This window comes from Mytilus trossulus, chromosome 11 (genome assembly GCF_036588685.1).
Source record: "Mytilus trossulus isolate FHL-02 chromosome 11, PNRI_Mtr1.1.1.hap1, whole genome shotgun sequence".
Lineage (NCBI taxonomy): Eukaryota > Metazoa > Mollusca > Bivalvia > Mytilida > Mytilidae > Mytilus > Mytilus trossulus.
This window is the reverse complement of record NC_086383.1, coordinates 47,461,895-47,487,391: the sequence shown is the minus strand read 5'-3', so window position 1 is coordinate 47,487,391 and position 25,497 is coordinate 47,461,895. Positions and strand designations below refer to the sequence as shown.

The 25,497-nt window shown below is 32.9% G+C and overlaps 1 protein-coding gene across 3 annotated transcripts in view; it reads left to right on the top strand.

Moving 5' to 3' along the window:
• LOC134691228 (putative extracellular sulfatase Sulf-1 homolog) overlaps positions 1 to 25,497 on the top strand; it is a 51,809-nt gene that overhangs the window by 6,174 nt on the left and 20,138 nt on the right. For all 3 annotated transcript variants that reach the window (XM_063551593.1, XM_063551591.1, XM_063551592.1), the window contains exons 3-8: positions 12,266 to 12,462; positions 13,363 to 13,602; positions 15,446 to 15,671; positions 18,377 to 18,472; positions 22,691 to 22,841; positions 23,341 to 23,516. In XM_063551593.1, the coding sequence (XP_063407663.1) occupies positions 12,282 to 12,462; positions 13,363 to 13,602; positions 15,446 to 15,671; positions 18,377 to 18,472; positions 22,691 to 22,841; positions 23,341 to 23,516 (1,070 nt within the window). In that variant the 5' untranslated portion in view covers positions 12,266 to 12,281. The remainder of the gene's footprint in view (positions 1 to 12,265; positions 12,463 to 13,362; positions 13,603 to 15,445; positions 15,672 to 18,376; positions 18,473 to 22,690; positions 22,842 to 23,340; positions 23,517 to 25,497) is intronic.

The following is a 25,497-nucleotide window of genomic DNA, read 5'->3' as shown; positions in this document are numbered from 1 at the left end:
ATTTTCAAATTTCCCACTATTCAATTTAGAAATATTATCAAAGGTAAATAAATCTAATTTAGGAAAGCTGTAGTGCCTGACTATAGGAAGCAAATGACATGTATGTGCTTGGTGTATGGTGTTGGATATGATATAGTTCTTAGAATTTTAAGTGCAGTGTCAATACCTATACAACCTGTTCTACTTATGAATTTTACTCAAGAGTTATAAATAGGAAACAAAGTTTGTAGTTTGATCTGGTAACATTGATTTACTTTTCTTGATAACAGACCTCAAACAGGTAGAATTAAAGGTATTCATTCTATCAATAGTACAACTCGGATTGCAGCTCTGATTCAAAGTGCAGGTTTTGAAATATACAAGAGAAGTTGTAGTCCTTTATCTTTTATTCATGAAATTCAATAATGATCCATAAAGGATGCAAGATGTTCGTGGTGTACACTTTTGTGTTTTCATTATCCCTGGTCGATGGAAAAAAACATAATTTTTTAGTTCTTTGCCTATTTCTGTCATTCCTATGCTGTTGTTTATCTCTTTACTGGTACTTCAAATGTACATTTGTTGATTTTTTTAGAGGTTAGTTTCCTTGTTCATTTGATTTTTAATTTGTTGTAATGGTGACATGAAGAAATTGGATTATCTATCTTATAGAAATACTGCTTACAAAAACAACATAGGCGGATCCATGGGTTATTTGGTTGATTTATATAGGGAATCTTTGAAGCATGACTGGAGTGCCCCCCCCCCCCCCCCCCTAAGGTCAGTCAGCCCCACACCCCCTTATGAAAAGTTCTGGATCCACCACTGAACAAGTTTTGAATGCCTCATTAAATTGAAGAAAGAAATGATAAGTGTATATATAATTATAAACATAATAAGATGTGGTATTATTTCAAATGAGACTGCCTCCACCTAGAAGTTTAGCACTTTCAACAAGGAGCAAAACCAACCCATGAAAGCAAGCTATGGAAGGCCCACAAAGGAAAAATTAAAAAAAAAATCAATTGAGAAAACAATTTACAGTTTGATTTATGTACAAAACAATAAACAAAAACAAATATGATATACAGCAACAATTACTAGGGACAGGCACCTACAAAAGGCAGGTTTAAAAATATTTGTGGGGATGCCAACCCTCCTCCTTTTTCTTGGACAGTTGGGATACATCACGAGATAAAAAAACCCTATAGAAATCAGTTGAAAACAGTTAATCCATCAGATATATAAATAAGCAACTAAAAAAATAAAATGTATCCAAGAATTAAATATCAATCAGTGCTCATAGAACTTTCAATGGATTTAGCGTAAAGACATTATTAACAATCAAAGTAAAATATTAACTTGTGCATTATCAAAATATATGTAAATGTATCAACAGTTTGTAGGATCTAGATGTACATTTCTCTAATTCTTCAACAGTTTATCCCTTTCTGCACCCATTGTATAAAAAAAATTAATCAACGTGTGGTTTGTTTGATCTCAGTTCTTCATTGGTTAAAATCCGATTATGACGTCAAATTTTCTTGTTTTCCCTCTGTATTATTGTCCGAGACCACAACTGTCGTCCCTTGATTTTCGTTGTCCACAAATGTAGTCCCAAGTGTGGACAGTGTGTTACTTGCCAATTGTTTTTATACCCCTTCCAAATGTATTTCTCCATGTTTAAAAGCTCAAATAGTAAGTCAAGGGATGAAATGACACTGTCAAAAAATTTAGGTAATGAATTTTAAAGTAACGAAGTGATTTGGTCCAGTTGAAAAAGGTTAAAAATTAGCACTTCGGAAGCTGTCAAAAGATTTCAAGACTCCCTTAACATAAAATTGTCCATATTTTGAGTTAGAGCCGATGAAGTTTTCTATAATTTTGATATAGTTTGTCCCAAAAGTAGTACAACACACTGTAAATATTGTATTGAAATAGAGCAGGTTGGATTTTTATACGACCGCAAATTTTGAAAAAAATTTGGTCGTATATTGCTATCACGTTGGCGTCGTCGTCGTCGTCCAAAAAAACTTTTAGTTTTCGCACTCTAACTTTAGTAAAAGTGAATATAAATCTATAAAATTTTATCACAAGGTTTATGACCACAAAAGGAAGGTTGGTATTGATTTTGGGAGTTTTGGTCCCAACATTTTAGGAATTAGGGGCCAAAAAGGGCCCAAATAAGCATTTTCTTGGTTTTCGCACTATAACTTTAGTTTAAGTTAATAGAAATCTATGAAATTTTGACACAAGGTTTATGACCACAAAAGAAAGGTTGGGATTGATTTTGGGAGTTTTGGTTTCAACAGTGTAGGAATTAGGGGCCAAAAAAGGGCCCAAATAAGCATTATTCTTGGATTTCGCACCATAACTTTAGTATAAGTAAATAGAAATCTATGAAATTTAAACACAAGGTTTATGACCATAAAAGGAAGGTTGGTAATGATTTTGGGAGTTTTGGTCCCAACAGTTTAGGAATAAGGGGCCCAAAGGGTCCAAAATTAAACTTTGTTTGATTTCATCAAAATTGAATAATTGGGGTTCTTTGATATGCCGAATCTAACTGTGTATGTAGATTTTTAACTTTTGGTCCCGTTTTCAAATTGGTCTACATTAAGGTCCAAAGGGTCCAAAATTAAACTTCGTTTGATTTTGACAAAAAATTAATCGGTTGGGTTCTTTGATATGCTGAATCTAAAAATGTACTTAGATTCTTGATTATCGGCCCAGTTTTCAAGTTGGTCCAAATCAGGGTCCAAAATTAAACTTTGTTTGATTGCATCAAAAATTGAATAAATGGGGTTCTTTGATATGCCAAATCTAACTGTGTATGTAGATTCCTCATTTTTGGTCTTATTTTCAAATTGGTCTACATTAAAGTCCAAAGGGTCCAAAATTAAACTTAGTTTGATTTTAACAAAAATTGAAATCTTGGGGTTCTTTGATATGCTGAATCCAAACATGTACTTAGATTTTTGATTATGGGCCCAGTTTTCAAGTTGGTCCAAATTAGGATCTAAAATTATATTAAGTTTTGTGCAATAGCAAATCTTTTCAATTGCACAGTATTGCGCAATGGCAAGAAATATCTTATTGCAAAATATTGTGAAATAGCAATTTTGTTTTTAATTAGAGTTATCTTTCTTTGTCCAGAATAGTAAGCAAGAAATATCTAATTGTAAGAATTTTTTTATTTGGAGTTATCTTTCTTTGTCCAGAATCAACTTAAATCTTTGTTATAAATACATTCACTTTTTACTACCAACTGATAAATTAAAATAATCTTTACCATTCAGTGATAACAAGCAGTTTTTTTACATCTCAACCTTTTATGATGTATTTAAATGAGTAGTAATTGTTGCAAACTCCATTAGAAATTTTAATTGAGATTAGTTTTGGAATACACGGAATAAGGGAAAGGGGGATGTGATTAAAAAAATTGGGTTCAATTTTCTCATTTGAAATTTCATAAATAAAAAGAAAATTTCTTCAAACATTTTTTTGAGAGGAATAATATTCAGCAGCATAGTGAATTGCTCTAAGAGAAAACAAAAATTTTAATTTCATTAGAACACATTCATTCTGTGTCAGAAACCTATGCTGTGTCAACTATTTAATCACAATCCAAATTTAGAGCTGAATCCAGCTTGAATGTTGTGTCCATACTTGCCCCAACCGTTCAGGGTTCAACCTCTGCGGTCGTATAAAGCTACGCCCTGCGGAGCATCTGGTTCTATTTGTATTTATTGTCTTAAAGTAATGCACTACTAAATAATTGTGATCTTGGACACCTATTGTGACCGCATGAAAAAAGGCGACCAAAAATTGCCTGATGACGTTACATATAAAGATCACATCTTTTTGCAGATCAGTCGCAAAGTAGGAATAAGTTTGTCTGTGTTTTGTTTGAAATCATTAGAGAAACAGATTGCACCACCAAATCTCGTGTTTGAAAATTTAACTGTCTTCAGTGGATAAATATTGTATCACACTTGATGCAGTGGTAGATTCTATAGTATATATCATGTATATGTAAAACAATTGTAATTAATTTAGCTTTAATTTGTTGATAACAAAATCAAATATTTATATCAATAAGAACAATATTCTAAAATAAAAATGTTGAACTTGGGTAACCTTTTCAGAAAAGTTTAAATATTAAGTTTTCACAAATTGTGTCTATATTTATTGGCTTTGTGAACAACATCCCCATAAAAGTTAGGATGTGATATCCAGTTTGTTATAGTTTTTGTACAGGAACAGCCAAATTTCCAAACTAAATCATTAACTAATTTGTTAAGCTTTGCTTTTAGTCCATAAAACTAGCTAATGTCTCTTCATAACTTGATAAATAAGTTCAGCTTCTTTTGAAATTTATTAAGGTATTAGATTGAAGGATGTTTTAAATTTATAGATACAAGTTGAAATTTTTTTTTTTTTACAATGTTCTCCTTAAAATATTTAATTCAAAGTGAAATAAATATTGATTTCAGCCTGCAGAAACGTAAATAACACAAATAAATTTTGAATGTCTTTAACCTGGGAACAGTATATCTAATGTTTCTGCTTTAACAAGACTAAATAGTTTCTTTTTTCTTTGGAGTGAAACAAAAATATATCAGTTCAAAAGAATATTATAAAGTAGTTGTGAATTAATTAGATTAAGTTGTAAGTAAGAGGAATATATATATAGAAGTATCTGACGTAACATTAGGGAGTTTACATAATGAGGACATCCTGGCGTTATTCCTCAAAGTTCGCTGAAGTGGAGATGCAAGGTAAATAAATTAGATTTTTCATTGTCAGAAACATAGCAACTCAAATAATCACTTGGCACACAAAAATTGTCAGTATTTCATTATATAATTTTACCAAACTTTATAGTATTGCAGATAGGGCAAGCATTTAGATCAGCAGCTAGGGCATTCTTATAGAAATTGTTTATATGTTCCCAAAATATAGTTTTTAAACATTCATCATCCTTTTTTCAAAAAACTATTTTCAAAAGTATTGTTACTGTGCTTGTTTTGATAATACAAGACGTGAAAAATTCTCCAGCATATTTTACTTGAAATGTGACTACATGTATTAATAAAATATTAATAAAATCAATTGAAAATGTTAGCAATACTTCTAAAAAAAGAATTTAATATGTATTTAAATTAACAAAACAGTATCAATGTGTTTTAACTAGATTATTTGAGATATGTCCTATTATATGATATAAACCTTTTTTTTTTTTTAAATTTGTGAATAAATTATTACTTATTACAAACTTCTGATGTAAAATTTGATTAGGTCAATGAGGTGTAAAATGAAGATAACATTGATCTTCTTTATGGGAACCTCCTTGTAGCACTTGGAAATACCATTATGTATTCACAGGGTACAACAATTTTGAGATGCTGAAAATGATAATTGCCATAGATATAAAATTAAAGACTTTTTGTTTTTCACAATTGCTCCATTAAAAGTGATACAGAAATACTTAAGGTCAGTTTACCCCATGTAAATTAAAACCACTTCAAAAGAATATGCAGGTATTTAACCAACAATAATCAAAATATCTTACACTTTATAATAGCAAATGTGTATAGAATATCATAATTCCTATCTAACAAACACATAATCACTTAAGGTACAATGTTACTATAACTTTGGGGAATGAATGAACTAGGCTTTGTTTAAAACCATTCACTGTCTACATAATGTTTTACCTATACTGAAGATTATAGTACATATAGGTAATGAGGGTGATAAGTTGAGTTGAGACCACACAGATGTCATACCATTCACATCACAAATCATACATTTGACAACTGTGCATCAACTGCAATCATAATATCTTGTCATTTATTATATTTAGATAAAATTCCCAGACAGGCCAAATATAATTGTATATTTTCACTTCATTATCATCACGAAAACAAGATTTTACTTTTAACATCAGTCTTTGTGTTACTTGAGAATGATTAAAAAAAAACAAGCAGAGATAGATACAAAATCAGCTGGTACATGTAAACATTCTTTGTATAAAATTAACATACATTTTAAGATTACTTTTCTTTTTTTGATGTGTTTTGTTTTGTGCTAAGATTTCAATGAAAAGTGTTACATAGGTCATTGCTATTTCAAATTTATTCGGGATGTCAATTCTTGTCTGTTGGCCATTATTGTTGGAATGGCTGCCAAAATAAGTTAAAAAAAATTAGTGCTAGGATTTTAACAAAATTTAATATTCACATAAACATATCCTGAATTATTTCCTGGTATCAAAATTTTGACCATTGATACCCCTTGAACATTTTTGTCGAGCCTGCAACTTTTGTTGCAGAAAGCTCGACATAGGGATAGTGATCCGGTGGCGGCGGCAGCGGCGTTAGCTGACTTCTTAAAAGCTTTATATTTTAGAAGGAAGAAGACGTGGATGCTTCATTCTATGTATATAGATGCCTCATGTTACGAAGTTTCTGCCAGTCACATGTCCAATGTCCTTGACCTCATTTTCATGGTTCAGTGACCACTTGAAAAAAAAGTTCAGAATTTTTGAAATGTTGAATTCTCTCTTATTATAAGTTATAGGATAACTATATTTAGTATGTGTGTACCTTGCAAGGTCCTCATGCCCGTCAGACAGTTTTCATTTGACCTCGACCTCATTTCATGGATCAGTGAACAAGGTTAAGTTTTGGTGGTCAAGTCCATATCTCAGATACTATAAGCAATAGGGCTAGTATATTTGGTTTATGGAAGGACTGTAAGGTGTACATGTCTAACTGGCAGGTGTCATCTGACCTTGACCTCATTTTCATGGTTCATTGGTTGTAGTTAAGTTTTTGTGTTTTGGTCTGTTTTTCTCATACTTTATGCAATAGGTCTACTATATTTGTTGTATGGAATGATTGTTAGGTGTACATGTCTAGCGGGCAGATGTGATCTGACCTTGACCTCATTTTCATGGTTTAGTGGTCAGAGTTAAGTTTTTAAGTTTTGGTCTTTTTATCTAATATTATATGCCAAAGGTCAACTATATTTGGTGTATAGAAATATTTTATGATCTATATGTCAGTAGGGCAGGTTTTATTTGACCATTACCATGACCTCAATTTCACAGTTCATTGCACAGTGCTGAGTTTTTGTGTTTTGGTCTATTTTTCTTAAACTATAAGTAATAGGTCAACTATATTTGTTTTGTAGGGAAGCATTGTTAGCTGTACATGTCTGTCTGGCATGGTTCATCTGACCTTGACCTCATTTTCATGGTTCATTGTTCTTTGTTTTAAGCTATCTTGGTTAGTGTACAGTTTATGTGATGGTTGTAATAAAGCTTTATACTTAGGACTATCAACATAATATCAATGATTAGTAAAGAAGGCGAGACATTTCAGTGTGTGCACTCTTGTTAACTCTTTGTTTAGAAAATGTAAACAATGAAGAAAATCAATATTTTTAGTGGTTCATTTCTTATCAGAGTTTAGGTGTAATTATCATACAAATATATGGGTAGAACAAAATTAAAAGTGTTTTGTTTTTACAGTACATTACTCACGATAAACATCCAAAATCCATCAGAAAATCAGTAAGGTTAACAAGAAACAAGGGGATGTGGTATGATTGACAATGAGGAAACTATCAACATATATTCAAATAAAGAGTTTGCATGTCCACCATGTTTCTCTAGCTTTCTATTGCAATTGACTTTGTACTACTTCCAGAATGTTTGATAGGAAATTTTGCAAGAAAAAAAACCCTGAAATTACATCATTCTGTTTGAATTCTGTTAAACAAGTAATAATAAAACTAAAAATTTTTTTATCTCAAAATATGTCATTGAAGAAGGTACCTTTTCTTTGAATATTTCATTAGTGCATATCACCAATTGACTTTATGTCAAAAGTTTTTGGAAAAAAAATACAAGTTTCTGTATAATATTCCCTTAATGATGATAAATATTTCAAAGGTTAACAACCACAATATCTTTTATGATGTTTTGAAAGTCATTACTGATATCAAAAGCTTTATTGTATTATGAAATGTAAATACTATTTAATGAAATTTTTATCTACAATTACATCAGCAAATTCTCATATGATTTCATAATCAGTGCTGATAGATAATTTCTGTGGTAGTTATGGCTTAGCAATGAAAATAATATGGAAAACCCATATTGTATGTGCACTTCATTGCAGATATTGAAAGTTGAAGGTTTACATCACCATTATGTCCAATGAGTGCAGATCAAATATTTTGTGAGAGTAATGCCTTTGAAAATGTATAGATCTTTGAAAGTCAATATTATCTGTGCAATTGCACATTTATTTCTTAATTCATGTTATGGTAATTGGAAGTTATGATATTTAACGATTGCATAAAAGGTCACCGTTTATATTATAACAATATCATTGATGGGCTTAAAAATCTGTGCCTATCTATGATTTTTATGATAACTTTCCACAAGTTTGGAAATGTAAGGAACTAAGAAAAGTTCAGGTATAGCACTAGAAACATCAGTTATTCTGTAGTAATCTTGCTAGTACAATTTCTTGGTAAATTTTAACTATTTTGTTAAGTTTTACACTTGTCTGTCTGTCCATACTGACCTACATCCACACGTCTGAAAGTCCTGAAATTGATTTCAGTTCTTTCACTAACGTCTGTCTCACCCAAACATTCTGAAACTTACATGCAATGCTTATTAACACAAAACACATATCAAGTTTGAATTTAGGTGGTGCCACTTTTGTGGTAGACAATAGAAAAATGATAAAGTTCATAAAACAGGACACAAAAATAAAACTCTGAATAGGATGGAACAAATGTTTTGCAAATAATGTATTCATTTTTAAACAGCCTGTCAATAATGTCATTGAATTTCAGGAGGATATCAAAGCAGCCAGACAAAGCTGCTGAACAAATCTAAAGATCATTTAACTTTAAATGGAATTTCTTTTGATGTGTGATTTATATGTGCATAGACGATAACACAACCATGAGATAATATGAATCATTAACAGGCCAAGCAAAATTTGTACTCAACATTACATCATGGAGATAATAGTTAATTTTTTCAAGAACATTGTAAAAATATGTTAATAACATGCAAATATATGTAGCGTCTATTCCTAAATAAAAATGTTGATACATGTCGCAGCAAATATATATAGTTGCTACTTCTTACTGTTTGAATGAATACTGCCCTTCTGCTATTACATCAAGGAATTATCAAAGATTATATATACATAACATATAATGATTATAATGTAGTTATAATGAAGTAGATTGTCAGTTTATATTTATGCCTAAAGTGAGATGAATATTTTATATGACAATCTAGCAGAGTTTTGAAGTAGAGAATTGACCTTCGTCAACATTCAAAATTGATGCTTTGAAAATCCCTATATGATCGGGTACAAAAGGATGTTATATTTGTAACCCCTACAGCTAGTGGTCTTGCATTAAAATATATATAGATATTGTGAATTATTGCTTTGATAGTTTTTTGCTAAGGATGGATGAGTGAATGAATTAGTGGCATATTTTACATGCATACTGGAGGAAACCTTGTTAATTTAATATTGATATGAACTATGCTTTGTACTTATATATATGAAAGTTTTTAATGACCTTGACTGGGTATACAGCCATTACACTTTGAACTTGACTGGACATTCAATATTTAAAAAGCTAGGAATACAAAGGAAAAAAACAGACAAAAAATTATGGGAACTTTTTTTATAAATTTCCTGTTTACAAAACTTTGAAAATGATTGGTTATCTTAAATAAACAAAGTTTTTTTTAACATTTTTTGTGTTTTGGTTAAAAAATTAAGAAGATAAATAGAAATCTGTTTTGATAAAAATTATCAGCAATACAGACAATTTCATCAAGTGATTTTTGTCTTGAAATCTGTTCTAGCCACCAATGCTGGAGAGAGTCCATTGTTTGAGATTCACTGAGCCACACAGGACATTTAGGGTCTCCAAATTTTCTAATTGCACAATCGCGCTGACTTTTGTTGAAATGTTCTAGAATTGGTGTGAAAAATTAATAAAAAATCAATGATTCATATTTTATGGATGTAATATTAAGCATGTTGCAATTTAAGAAATCCTCATAACCAATTTAAGAAATCCTCATAACAGAATCATGGTTGTGTGGAGATCCATTCAAACCCATTTTATTAAATTTGTGGAACTATAAAGTAAAATAGAGAATACATCTTCAAAACAAACACATATTGTTAAGCCTGCAACTTTTGTCACTAAAGTGAGACATAGCTGCAATCCAACATTCCGTCGTTGGTGTTGAGGTTGTGGGCGGCTATGGTGGCAAAAAAAATCTGTATTTTACTTAAAAATGGACTTAGTTTTTCTGCCAGTTAACATTACATTCACTCTGTTATTAAAGTTTTACTATTCTGCATTTCTTCCAAACTAGAACAAAAGCTTGTTTATAATCAAAAGCTTGTTACTAGAAGCAAATTTATTTCCCGTTTTTCTGAATATTGCTTATAAACGGAAACTGGGTTCTGCGGAGCTCTTACAAATTTTCCTGTTTCCTTAAGTTATAAATCAAAATAAAAAAATTGTCCTGAAAAAGTGCAATGTTGGTGAGCTATAAATACAAAAAAAAACTATATAACAGTATGTGTTTAATAATGTTATTTTTAACAGTAATAATTCTGGTTTTGTCATTTTTTTGGTAGTTAAAAAGGACTGCCAATATAAGTTACATACATCCATGTTTTGACTGAATGTATAATTATAATTGATACATTATTTTGACAGTAAGTGTCAATATTTTGACAGCTTTATCAGATATATTGCAAGTTTTATTATTAAGTAATTTAACAGATATGTGTACTGGTATATTAAAGTAGAAAGTTTATTCACCTCCAGTGATAGATGACTGTCAATTAATTGTTTAATCAGATTAAGCTGTTATATAAACAAAATGAAATTAAAAGATTTCAGTGTGCACACCACCATCAACTCCGGCATACTCCCAGCAAGTGTTAAACTTGAACGTTTCATGAACTGTAGTATAAATTTAGGGGTTGATACCCTTGGATTTCATTGTTCAGTGACTACTTGAAAAAGGTTAAGATGTTTTGTAAGGTTAATTTCTTTCTTATTATGAATAATAAGATAACTGCATTTGGTATGTGCGTTACCTTGCAAGGTCCTCATGCCCATCCAACTAGCAGGTGTCATTTGACCTTGACCTCATTTTCATGGTAAATTGGTAAATGTTAAGTATTCATGGTTAAGTTTGTTTCTTTGATAATCTAAACAATAAGTGAACTATATTTAATGCATAGATTGATTGTAAGGTGAACATGTCTGTCTGGCTTGGTTTGACCTTCACCTCATTTCCATGGTTCAATGGTCAATGTTTAGTTTGTTTGGTTAAGTAAGTTTTTATGCCCCACCTACGATAGTAGAGGGGCATTATGTTTTCTGGTCTGTGCCTCCGTTCGTTCGTTTGTCCGTCTGTGCGTCCGTCCGTCTGTCCTGCTTCAGGTTAAAGTTTTTGGTCAAGGTAGTTTTTGATAAAGTAGAAGTCCAATCAACTTGAAACTTAGTGTACATGTTCCCTTTGATAACAACATTCTAATTTTAATGCCAAATTAGAGAATTTATTCCAATTTCACGGTCCACTAAACATAGAAAATGATAGTGCGAGTGGGGCATCCGTGAACTGTGGACACATTCTTGTTTAGAAACTATAAACAATAGGTCAACTCAACTCAACTGTACTTGGTGAATTTAATGATTGTAAGGTTTACATGTATTTCTCATTTGTTTTATCTGACCTTGACCTCTTTTTCTTAGATCATGTAAAGTTTATGTGATACTTGTATGTGATGCTTTATATACTTAAGACTATCAACATAAAATCAATGGTTAGCAAAGAAGGCAAGACATTTCAGTGTGTGTTCTCTGGTTATTATTTTATAATAACCACTGACACAACACAATGACTCCATAAAGAGGACTGATATGATATGAACTTGTAACAAAACACAGAATCTCAATACCAGCAACCTAACAACAGCAATCATATCAGCACCAACTTATGTAATTACAGAGATATGCTCTTATAGATACATGTATTACTGTAGAATAATTTATTAATGTGTAAAACAGACACATGTTTAACACCAAAGAAGAAACGTACATGTTATTAAAATCAATAGATAAATGCTGAAGAGAAATGTTATAAACAGTAGAATTACATTGTTAGAAACACCTGACCAAGTAATTAAATTGTCTATTTTAGGTATAAGATAGGGAAGATGGAAGGATTTAAGTGCTTTCTTATATATGAAATGTGTATATTGACACTGATATGTTCAGGCATTGCCCAGCGTTCTCCATACAAGGAGGATATCTATAACAGACGTTCAAACAAGAAGAAGAAAAATGATAAACCAAACATTATTGTGATTATTACTGATGATCAGGATGAACTTTTAGGTATGCATTTTATTTTCTTTATATTTAAATGAAAAAAGGATGGAATTTAAGGTAGATACTACCACACAACATAAACTAGAACTTAAATATTTCCTGCAAAGGAGATTGAAGAAGCAAATATCAAAACTGTTGTCAGTATGGATTGCCGATGTCAGTTATTTATTTTTTTCACAACTTTGGTTACATTTGATTGATCCTTGTTATAAGCAATCACAAACATGTTGGACTGAGAAATGGTCTCAAAGACTAAAAATTAAAAGCAAATAGGTTTTACCTTTATCACATCAACCATTAATTATAGATAGAGAAAATAGGGGGCAGAAATGTCACGATGTCAAATATACTTTAGGGTTAATATGCAAGTATTGTCTATTATCTTGAAAACAGCTTTACATTCAATATTTGTTCATTCCACACTTATGCGCATTATGGTTTTTGGTCTGTGTGTGCGTCGGTCCCCCTTCAGGTAAAAGTTTTTGGTCAAGGAAGTTTTTGAGGAAGTTGAAGTCAAATCAAATAGAAACTTAGTACACATGTTACATATGATATGATCTTTCAAATTTAAATGTCAAATAAGAGGTTTGACCCTAATTTCACGGTCCACCGAACATAGAAAAGTGTGAGTTAGCATCCTAATGTACTATGGACACATTCTTGTTTTAGAAATTAAAAGAAAATAGAGGAAGATAGATACAAAAATCAGCAAATGTCAAATGATATCTACAGTTTGTCAACATTCACCAAAAGTTATATCCTCATATATTCTTCATAACATGTTGGAAATATTAGACACAAGATCTTAAGAACCTCTTGCTCTTTGGATGATACTGAATGGTGTTATTTTCTTTATATGTTCTCAGTATGTAGACTTATACCATAATGTTAATAATTTCTTTTTAGGTTCTATGCATGTCATGCCAAAGACATTAAAATGGATGAGAGATCAGGGAGTTCAGTTCAACAATTCATTTGTAAGCACACCAATGTGTTGTCCTTCACGTAGTTCTTTTTTAACTGGGATGTACACACATAATCATCATGTATATACAAACAATGACAATTGCTCTTCGCCATATTGGCAGGCCAACCATGAGTCGAGGAGTTTTGCTACATATTTAAGTAATGCAGGTTATCGTACAGGTAAGTGTTGTCTATTTGTATCGTTATTAGCTCTTTTAAGCTTTTCTCATCACTTGGCGTCCATCGTCTTTGTTGTTAACATTTACATTTTGAACTTCTTCTAGAAAACCTCTGAATGGAACGAAACCAAACATGGCATGAATGTTCTTTATAAGGTGCTGACAAAGTGTTGTTACTTTGTAGCCAATCCATCATCCAAGATGGCTGCCAGCAGGTGACTTAGTTTAACATGTTTAACATAGGACCTTATGGGAAATGCATACAAATGACTTCTTTTAGAGAACCACAGAATGGAATGAAACCAAACATGGCATGAATGTTCCTTATGAGGTGCTGACCATGAGTTGTTACTTTGTATCTGATCCATCGTCCAAGATGGCCACCAGCGGGGGACTTAGTTTAACATAGGACCCTATGGGAAATGTATACTAATGACTTCTTTTAAAGAACTACTAAATGGAATGAAACCAAACATGGCATGAATCATGATGAATGTTCCTTAATGAGGTGCTGACCAAGTGTTGTTACTTTGTAGCCAATCTGTCATCCAAGATGGCCACCAGCGTGGGACTTAGTTTAACAGAGGACCTATGGGAAATTCATACAAATGACTTTTTTTAGAGAACCACTGATGGAATCAAACCAAACACAGTATGAATGTTCTGTATGAGGTGCTGACCAAGTGTTGTTACTTTGTAGCTAATCCAACATCCAAGATGGCCACCAGTGGGGTGACTTAGTTTAACTTAGGACCCTATGGGAAATGCATACAAAAGTCTTCTTCTAGAGAACCACTGAATTGAATGATATCAAACATAGCATTAATGTTCCTTTCCTAATGAGGTGGTGGCCAAGTGTTGTTACTTTGTAGCCAAATTTTATCTTTTTTTATATGAATTCAAAAACCCAAGTAGAGTCAGGTGAGCGATACAGGCTCTTGAGAGCGTCTAGTTTGAGATTACATGAACTGCATTGTGTAGATGTCATTATGTTAACTCAATTTGCAACAGTACCACTACATTTTACATTGTCCAAACTAAAATACAACACATTTAAGTTTGTCCAAGGCTGAACCATACAATAAGTGATTTCATGTAAACAGTAAAACTGACAAAGGTCATAGAATTATTAAAAAAAAAACTATTTGGAGTTATTGCCCCTGAAATGTCAATGTTTAAATAAGATTTTGTAATATAGAGGAAAAAAAATATCAAAAACTGAATTTGTAAACAAGATGAACAATGTATCCTCTTTTACTTTGAAGAAAAGTTGTTCCATTGGAATCATTCATTTATTTTATCGCATCGCAGGTAATTATCAATTTGTGATTCAGGTTTAACGAGGTCACATGGTGACCCCTATGAGACCGTAGGGGGTTAGTAAATTTCATAGGGGGTTCATGACACGTTAATGGTGATGTCATCTATTAATCTTGTTGTGTTTCATTGTTTATTTTTCAACAAAACACAGCAGAAAAAGTAAAGCTTGCGATAAATTCTTTATACAGTTTAAAACTACTGACCCTCTATGAACCAAAGAGGGTGAATAAAATCCATAGGGGATTTGGCCTCCGGCCTCATCCCCTATGAATTTTACTAACCTCTATGAACCCATAGGGTGTCAGTAGGGAACCATATAACTTATAATATCAAACTTTTTTGTAGGTTACTTTGGTAAATATTTAAATGAAATGTTTAGATTAGATTTTGTAATAAAGGTATAAAAAAGAAATATCAAAAATTGAATTTGTAAACAAGATGAAGAATTTATCCTCTTGTACTTTGAAGAAAAGTTGTCCCATTGGAATCATTCATTTATTATATCAAATTTTTATATTTTGTAGGTTACTTTGGTAAATATTTAAATGAATATAATGGCACATACATACCAGCTGGCTGGAGAGAATGGTTAGGACTTGTGAAAAACTCTCGGTTTTATAATTATACAGTTAATTTTAATGGACAGAAGATGAAACATGAAGATAATTATTATCAGGATTACTTCACTGATTTGATTGCTAATGACAGTGTAACATTCCTCAAAAGAAGCAAACAGTATTTTCCTAAAAGGTATTTCATTATCCTTCTCTTACTTCAACACAGACAAGATAATGCTTTGTCACAAATACCAGTAGTTATATGATGTGACCAAAATTTATTCCAATCTATTCAGAATCACATGAGTGTACAACTGCTCGCATGACACAAATCAGAACGAGGTTGATCCTTCCATTAGCGAATAAGATTTTTGGTTTGTGGGAAAAAAAAATCAAATTATTTTTTTTATTCTTTATTCGTAAATCTTTATAGTAATCTTTTACAAAAATCTTCTTCTCTGAAACTACTGGGCCAAATTAATCCAAACTTGGCCACAATCATCCTTGGGGTATTTAGTTTAAAAAAAAGTGTCCGGTGAGCTGGCCATCTAACCAAGATGGCCACCACGGCTAAAAATATAACATAGGGGTAAAATGCAGTTTTTGGCATATAACTCAAAAACCAACGCATTTAGAGCAAATCTGACATGGGGTTTAATTGTTTATCAAGTCAAGATCCATTTGCCCTGAAATTTTCAGATGAATTTGACAACCCGTTGTTGGGTTGCTGCCCCTGAATTGGTAATTTTAAGGAAATTTTATCGTTTTTGGATATTATCTTGAATATTATTATAGATAGAGATAAACTGAAACAGCAGTAATGTTCAGCAAAGTCAGATTTACAAATGAGTCAAAATGACCAAAATGGTCAGTTGACCCCTTTAGGCGTTATTGCTCTTTATAGTCAATTTTTAACCATTTTTCGAAAATCTTAGTAATCTTTTAAAAAATCTTCTCCTCTGAAACTACTTAGCCAAATTAATCCAAACTTGGCCACAATCATCTTTGTGGTATCTAGTTTAAAAAAATGTGTGCATTGACCTGACCATCTAACCAAGATGGCCACCACGGCTAAAAATAGAACACAGGAGTTAAATGCAGTTTTTGGCATATAACTCAAAAACCAAAGCATTTAGAGCAAATCTGACAGCGGTCAAATTGTTCATCAGGTGAAGATTTATCTGCCCTGAACTTTTCAGATGAAACAGACAACCCGTTGTTAGGTTGCTGCCCCTGATTTGGTAATTTAAGGAAATTTTACCGTTTTTGGATATTATCTTGAATATTATTATAGATAGAAATAAACTGTAAACAGCAATAATGTTCAGCAAAGTCAGATTAACAAATAAGTCGACATGACTGAAATGGTCAATTGCCCCCGAAGGAGTCAATTTTTAACAATTTTCCTAAAATATGTAAATTTTTACTAACATTTTCCACTGAAACTACTGGGCCAAGTTCATTATAGATAGAGAAAGTTGTAAGCAGCAAGAATGTTAAGTAAAGTAAGATGTTCAAACACATCACCATCACCAAAACACAATTTTGTCATGAATCCATCTTCTTCCTTTGTTTAATATTCACATAGACCAAGGTGAGCGACACGGGCTCTTTAGAGCCTCTAGTTTCTTTGTTAAGTTCGGTAATGATGGAAAGTTATTATGACTTGACATGAGGGATGTTTTTTCTACATAAAAATGGAAAGTTGACTATAGGAAAATTAAAATCATCGTGTTTGTCATAAATTTTGGTATTCAAACTACTATCAGTAGTCATTTCGAGAAAAAGGTCTAAATATGAAGCAGATTTATCTGTCTCGGTAGTATCATTAATTTAAGGTTCACTTAGGTATGAGTTTTTATTCCAAATGGTTCTCTGAGTCAAAGATTATTGGTTTCCCACCTAAATAAATGCTGTTGGATTGTAACATATCTTGTATTTTTTCAATAGAAATTCCTGTATTTATTGCTGGTGTCAAAATTTAAAGATATTGACAACCCATGAACATGAATTGCTTTGTATGCATCAGCTTCATGCTAGGCTCCTGATGATGTGTCAGTTACCTAGTTATAATGTGGTAATTAGTTTCTTCAACTAAAAATATATGTTTTTCGAAAGATTTTAGATTAGATTTCTTAACCATGATAAATCGATGGTCGTTTCATGGGAAAATCTAACCCTCTTAAGATATCAGAATTACAAATAATCAAAGCTATGTGATCTAATTATAATGCTTAATTAAGTATTTTAAATGGAAAACATATGTTGGAAAAGATATTTATAACAGTTTTTCTTAGCCATGGTAAAATAAACCATCTACCTCAGTGCCAGTGTGTCAAAATAGTAATTTATGATACTATAGCATTTACACTGTATTTTATAATGGTGCAATAAGTATCTTAAAAGCAAAACAAAACATTTTAAAAGAATTTAAAAGACGTTTTCATTGCCATGATGTTTTGACTCCCCTACTTTGGAAAATATTATCCTTATAGGTCAAAATCTTAATTTATAATACCATTAACACTTTTTACCTACAAGTAATACTGTATAAAAAAACAACAAAGGATTATGGGGATATGCATTCATGACACAAAATCAGTACATGCACAGTAACATACATGCAAAAAGCAAAGAACAAGAACTTGCATGTCATTAATGTCATGGAGATAATGTTGTTATTGTCTGTCTATAATTTGATTCTTTTGAAGAATTGGCTCACTGGTAGATATGGATTTTTTGTAACATTCAATGTCCATTGAGGCTTTTGCAGAGTTATTGCCAAGAATCACCAACACACCCACATATCCACGGACATTATATACTGGTATGTACATGTATTTATCTTCCTGTTTCATATTACTTAATATATATATTATAGATTGTTCTATATTTCAGACCAGTATTGATGGTACTGAGTACTCCAGCACCACACGGTCCTGAGGATGCAGCCCCTCAATATCAACATCTCTTTTTTAATAATACATTTCATAGGTATGTATAAGAATACATGTTTCATAATAACACATTAAGTAAGTTTCTAAAATACATGTAACAAATATTTTATCAATGTTTTGAAATGATGCATTACAAAGGTTTGTGCATAAGCATGTGTCAGACCCCAGCTTCCTGTATCCCATATTGAATTAATGTCATTCAGTCAGACCCCAGCTTCCTGTATCCCATATTGAATTAATGTCATTCAGTCAGACCCCAGCTTCCTGTATCCACAGTGCCTGTATCCCATATTGAATTAATGTCATTCAGTCAGACCCCAGCTTCCTGTATCCCATATTGAATTAAAGTCATTCAGTCAGACCCCAGCTTCATGTATTCCATATTGAATTAATGTCATTCAGTCAGACCCTAGCTTCCTGTATCCACAGTGCCTGTATCCCATATTGAATTAATATCATTCAGTCAGACCCCAGCTTTCTGTATCCCATATTGAATTAATGTCATTCAGTCAGACCCCAGCTTCATGTATTCCATATTGAATTAATGTCATTCAGTCAGACCCCAGCTTCCTGTATTCCATATTGAATTAATGTCATTCAGTCAGACCCCAGCTTCCTGTATCCACAGTGCCTGTATCCCATATTGAATTAATGTCATTCAGTCAGACCCCAGCTTTCTGTATCCCATATTGAATTAATGTCATTCAGTCAGACCCCAGCTTCCTGTATCCCATATTGAATTAATGTCATTCAGTCAGACCCCAGCTTCCTGTATTCCATATTGAATTAATGGCATTCAGTCAGACCACAGCTTCCTGTATCCACAGTGCCTGTATCCCATATTGAATTAATGTCATTCAGTCAGACCCCAGCTTCCTGTATCCCATATTGAATTAATGTCATTCAGTCAGACCCCAGCTTCATGTATCCACAGTGCCTGTATCCCATATTGAATTAATGTCATTCAGTCAGACCCCAGCTTCCTGTATTCCATATTGAATTAATGTCATTCAGTCAGACCCCAGCTTCCTGTATCCACAGTGCCTGTATCCCATATTGAATTAATGTCATTCAGTCAGACCCCAGCTTCCTGTATCCACAGTGCCTGTATCCCATATTGAATTAATGTCATTCAGTCAGACCCCAGCTTCCTGTATCCCATATTGAATTAATGTCATTCAGTCAGACCCCAGCTTCCTGTATCCACAGTGCCTGTATCCCATATTGAATTAATGTCATTCAGTCAGACCCCAGCTTCCTGTATCCCATATTGAATTAATGTCATTCAGTCAGACCCCATCTTCCTGTATTCCATATTGAATTAATGTCATTCAGTCAGACCACAGCTTCCTGTATTCCATATTGAATTAATGTCATTCAGTCAGACCCCAGCTTCCTGTATCCCATATTGAATTAATGTCATTCAGTCAGACCCCAGCTTCCTGTATTCCATATTGAATTAATGTCATTCAGTCAGACCCCAGCTTCCTGTATCCCATATTGAATTAATGTCATTCAGTCAGACCCCAGCTTCCTGTATCCCATATTGAATTAATGTCATTCAGTCAGACCCCAGCTTCCTGTATCCACAGTGCCTGTATCCCATATTGAATTAATGTCATTCAGTCAGACCCCAGCTTCATGTATCCCATATTGAATTAATGTCATTCAGTCAGACCCCAGCTTCCTGTATCCCATATTGCATTAATGTCATTCAGTCAGACCCCAGCTTCCTTTATCCCATATTGAATTAATGTCATTCAGTCAGACCCCAGCTTCCTGTATCCCATATTGAATTAATGTCATTCAGTCAGACCCCAGCTTCATGTATCCCATATTGAATTAATGTCATTCAGTCAGACCCCAGCTCCCTGTATCCCATATTGAATTAATGTCATTCACTCAGACCCCAGCTTCTTGTATCCCATATTGAATTAATGTCATTCAGTCAGACCCCAGCTTCCTGTATCCACAGTGCCTGTATCCCATATTGAATTAATGTCATTCAGTCAGACCCCAGCTTCTTGTATCCCATATTGAATTAATGTCATTCAGTCAGACCCCAGCTTCCTGTATCCACAGTGCCTGTATCCCATATTGAATTAATGTCATTCAGTCAGACCCCAGCTTCCTGTATCCCATATTGAATTAATGTCATTCAGTCAGACCCTAGCTTCCTGTATCCACAGTGCCTGTATTCCATATTGAATTAATGTCATTCAGTCAGACCCCAGCTTCATGTATCCCATATTAAATTAATGTCATTCAGTCAGACCCCAGCTTCATGTATCCCATATTGAATTAATGTCATTCAGTCAGACCCCAGCTTCCTAATGTCATTCAGCTATGCTTTGTAAGATAGATTTGAATCTCAGTATCTACTGTTGCCTCTTATTTATGATCCTACATTAAAATAAACTAAAGATTTTTAATATATCAGATAAAAACACTGAAAGGTAACATATACACCCATGTAGAAGATTTTGCAACACCCAGTAGCTATTGTTTTAAATGTCAAATTTGTAAGATTACTTTCAAAGAAGAATAGGAAGAAAAGTATGTAAATGAATTGTTCATACTAGTGCAAAAATTGTCTTTTTATCAATAAAGATTGATTTTCACAATCATGATGATTTTAGATAACTGGGTACATACGGTGACCTATTGTTGTTAATTTCTGTGTCATTTTTGTCAAGCCTGCAACTTTTGTTGCAGAAAGCTCGACATAGGGACAGTGATCTGGCGGCTGCAGCGGCGGCTACGGCGGTGGCTACGGCGAGGCGTAAGCTAACTTCTTAAAAGCTTTATATTTTAGAAGCTGGAAGACCTGGATGCTACATTCTTTGTATATAGATGCCTCATGTTACGAAGTTTCTGTCAGTCACATTTCCAATGTCCTTGACCTCATTTTCATGGTTCAGTGACCACTCGAAAAAAAAGTTCAGATTTTTTGTAATGTTGAATTCTCTCTTATTATAAGTAATAGGGTTATTATATTTGGTATGTGCGTACCTTGCAAGGTCCTCATGCCTGTCAGACAGTTTTCACTTGACCTCAACCTCATTTCATGGATCAGTGAACAAGGTTAAGTTTTGGTGTTGGTGGTCAAGTCCATATCTCAGATACTATAAGCAATAGGGCTAGTATATTCGGCATATGGAAGGACTGTAAGGTGTACATGTCCAACTGGCAGGTGTCATCTGACCTTGACCTCATTTTCATGGTTCAGTGGTTATAGTTAAGTTTTTGTGTTTTGGTCTGTTTCTCTTATACTTTATGCAATAGGTCTACTATATTCGGCATATGGAAGGACTGTAAGGTGTACATGTCCAACTGGCAGGTGTCATTTGACCTTGACTTCATTTTCATGGTTCAGTGGTTGTAGTTAAGTTTGTGTGTTTTGGTCTGTTTTTCTTATACTTTATGCAATAGGTCTACTATATTTGTTGTATGGAATGATTTTTAGGTGTATATGTCTAGCGGGCAGATGTCATTTGACCTTGACCTCCTTTTCATGGTTCAGTGGTTATAGTTAAGTTTTGAGCTTTTGTCTTTTTATCCAATATTATATGCCAAAAGTCAACTATATTTGGTGTATGGAAATATTTTATGATCTATATGTCAGTCCCGCACGTTTTATTTGACCATGACCTTAATTTCACAGTTCATTGCACAGTGTTAAGTTTTTGTGTTTTGGTCTATTTTTCTTTTAACTATAAGTAATAGGTCAACTATATTTAATGTGTGGAAGCATTGTTAGTTGTACATGTCTGCCTGGCATGGTTCATCTGACCTTGACCTCATTTTCATAGTTCATTGGTCTTCTTTGTTTAGCTATCTTGGTTAATGTTAAGTTTATGTGACAGTTGTAATAAAGCTTTATATGTAGGACTATCAACATAATATCAATGATTAGTAAAGAAGGCGAGACATTTCAGTGTGTGCACTCTTGTGGTCTCTTGTTGAGAGTTGTCTCATTGGCAATCATACCACATCTTCTTTCTTATATAACAAAATTTGTTTTATGAACTTATGTTGTACAGCCAGTACTATAAATCGAAATAATTCAGAAAATGTAATTGCATTAAAGCCAGTTACGGAGCAACAACTAAACTGGAAAAATCCTCCATCTTGAGGTCAACATATATTCTTCAACAATAGCTTTTTGTATATTACTGTCCTTAAACTTCCAGGTATTTTTTTCCTGAGTTTTTTTTGTATATATACTTTATATTATAAATTTTATTTTTTTCAGGACACCAAGTTGGAATGTAGCCCCAAATTATGATAAACAGTATTTATTAAAAGTAACAGGTAAAATGGAACCTATTGAACAGAGATTTACTGATGTTTTACAACAGAAAAGGCTCCAAACTTTACAGAGTGTTGACGATTTAGTAGATAAGGTATTAGTCTTGAGATACTTAATGTCTTTCTTAAACAAATTTCAAAGTTGCTTAGAAAAGGTGAGAAAGTAATAAAAAGGGGCCTTTTTTTTAATTTGCATGTGAGGACCAAATAAGATGGATACCGTTACTATATTTAACTTTTTAATTTAATTCTATTTGAAATCATTGTTTCACACCATAATTAACTAAATATCCAAGTTGTCCAAGATATGAATTAACAAAACATATGGCACCTTTTTAATTTGCTCTTACTAATTTGGGACAAATAAAAGCTTTATTGCCTTTCTCCTTTTCATATTTGAAACATAAAGCTTGCAGAGCTTTTTAAATAATGAAAATGTTTGGTAGTGCAATCTGCATCTCTATTAATTATTAAATACAAGTGAAAAACTGAGATCAAAGGAAATCTACATTGGTAATAAAGATTTTCAGTCAGTCAGGAAAAGTATGAATTGGTTTAGAAATAGAATAATCGTCTTATTACTATATTTGATAGGTATGTAGTGAGCTATGGATGTTAGGAGAACTTGACAATACTTATATTTTGTACACATCAGATCATGGATATCATTTGGGACAATATGGGGTGATTAAAGGAAAGGCTTTACCATATGACTTTGACACCAGAGTACCATTGTATATGAGAGGTCCTGGAATATTACCAAGGTCAAAGTAAGTTTGTAATGACAGTATGGGGTGATTAAAGGAAAGACTTTACCATATGACTTTGACACAAGAGTACCATTGTAAATGAGAGGTCCTGGAATATTACCAAGGTCAAAGTAAGTTTGTAATGACAGTATGGGGTGATTAAAGGAAAGACTTTACCATATGACTTTGACACAAGAGTACCATTGTACATGAGAGGTCCTGGAATATTACCAAGGTCAAAGTAAGTTTGTAATGACAGTATGGGATGATTAAAGGAAAGACTTTACCATATGACTTTGACACCAGAGTACCATTGTATATGAGATGTCCTGGAATATTACCAAGGTCAAAGTAAGTTTGTAATGACAGTATGGGATGATTAAAGGAAAGACTTTACCATATGACTTTGACACAAGAGTACCATTGTATATGAGAGGTCCTGGAATATTACCAAGGTCAAAGTAAGTTTGTAATGACAGTATGGGGTGATTAAAGGAAAGGCTTTACCATATGACTTTGACACCAGAGTACCATTGTACATGAGAGGTCCTGGAATATTACCAAGGTCAAAGTAAGTTTGTTATGACAGTATGGGGTGATTAAAGGCTTTACCATATGACTTTGACACAAGAGTACCATTGTATATGAGAGGTCCTGGAATATTTCCAAGGTCAAAGTAAGTTTGTAATGACAGTATGGGGTGATTAAAGGAAAGACTTTACCATATGACTTTGACACAAGAGTACCATTGTATATGAGAGGTCCTGGAATATTACCAAGGTCAAAGTAAGTTTGTTATGACAGTATGGGGTGATTAAAGGAAAGGCTTTACCATATGACTTTGACACAAGAGTACCATTGTATATGAGAGGTCCTGGAATATTACCAAGGTCAAAGTAAGTTTGTTATGACAGTATGGGGTGATTAAAGGCTTTACCATATGACTTTGACACAAGAGTACCATTGTATATGAGAGGTCCTGGAATATTACCAAGGTCAAAGTAAGTTTGTAATGACAGTATGGGGTGATTAAAGGAAAGACTTTACCATATGACTTTGACACCAGAGTACCATTGTATATGAGAGGTCCTGGAATATTACCAAGGTCAAAGTAAGTTTGTAATGACAGTATGGGGTGATTAAAGGAAAGGCTTTACCATATGACTTTGACACCAGAGTACCATTGTACATGAGAGGTCCTGGAATATTACCAAGGTCAAAGTAAGTTTGTTATGACAGTATGGGGTGATTAAAGGAAAGGCTTTACCATATGACTTTGACACAAGAGTACCATTGTAAATGAGAGGTCCTGGAATATTATACCAAGGTCAAAGTCAGTTTGTAATGCTGTATAAATAATCAGAACAAACCAAACATTTTAACTTACTAAGAGATTTCAGAGTAGAAAAGATGTTAATATGAATATATGCAGAACAAAAATTAAGTATACACTGCCTTGCAGTATTGCCTGTAAAATACATGTTTGAAAAAAAATAAAAAAATGTTGCATTGAATAGATATAGGAAGATGTTGTGTGAGTGCCAATGAGACAACTCTCCATCCAAATAACAATTTAAAAAAGTAAACCAGTATAGGTCAATGTACTTTCAAGCCTTCAACATGGATCCTTGGCTCACACTGAACAACAAGCTATAAAGGGCCCCAAATATACTAGTGTAAAACGATTCAAACCAGAAAACCAACGGTCTAATCTATAAAAAAAAAACCTGAGAAAGACGTATAAATTACATAAACAAACGACAACTACTGTACATCAGATTCCTGACTTCGGACAGGTGCAAAGTCAGGTATAGATTATACAACTCAGAATTTCAAATAAAAATAATTTTACCTAAATGGAAAAAATGTGTTCTTATGTTGTCATGTTATACAACTATGTTCCAGGTGAAGTATCTTTAACACCAATGATGTGATCAGGTTAGCAATTGTCTAGAATTATTACAAATCATATTTTTCTCTTAAATGGGCATAAACCTAAATA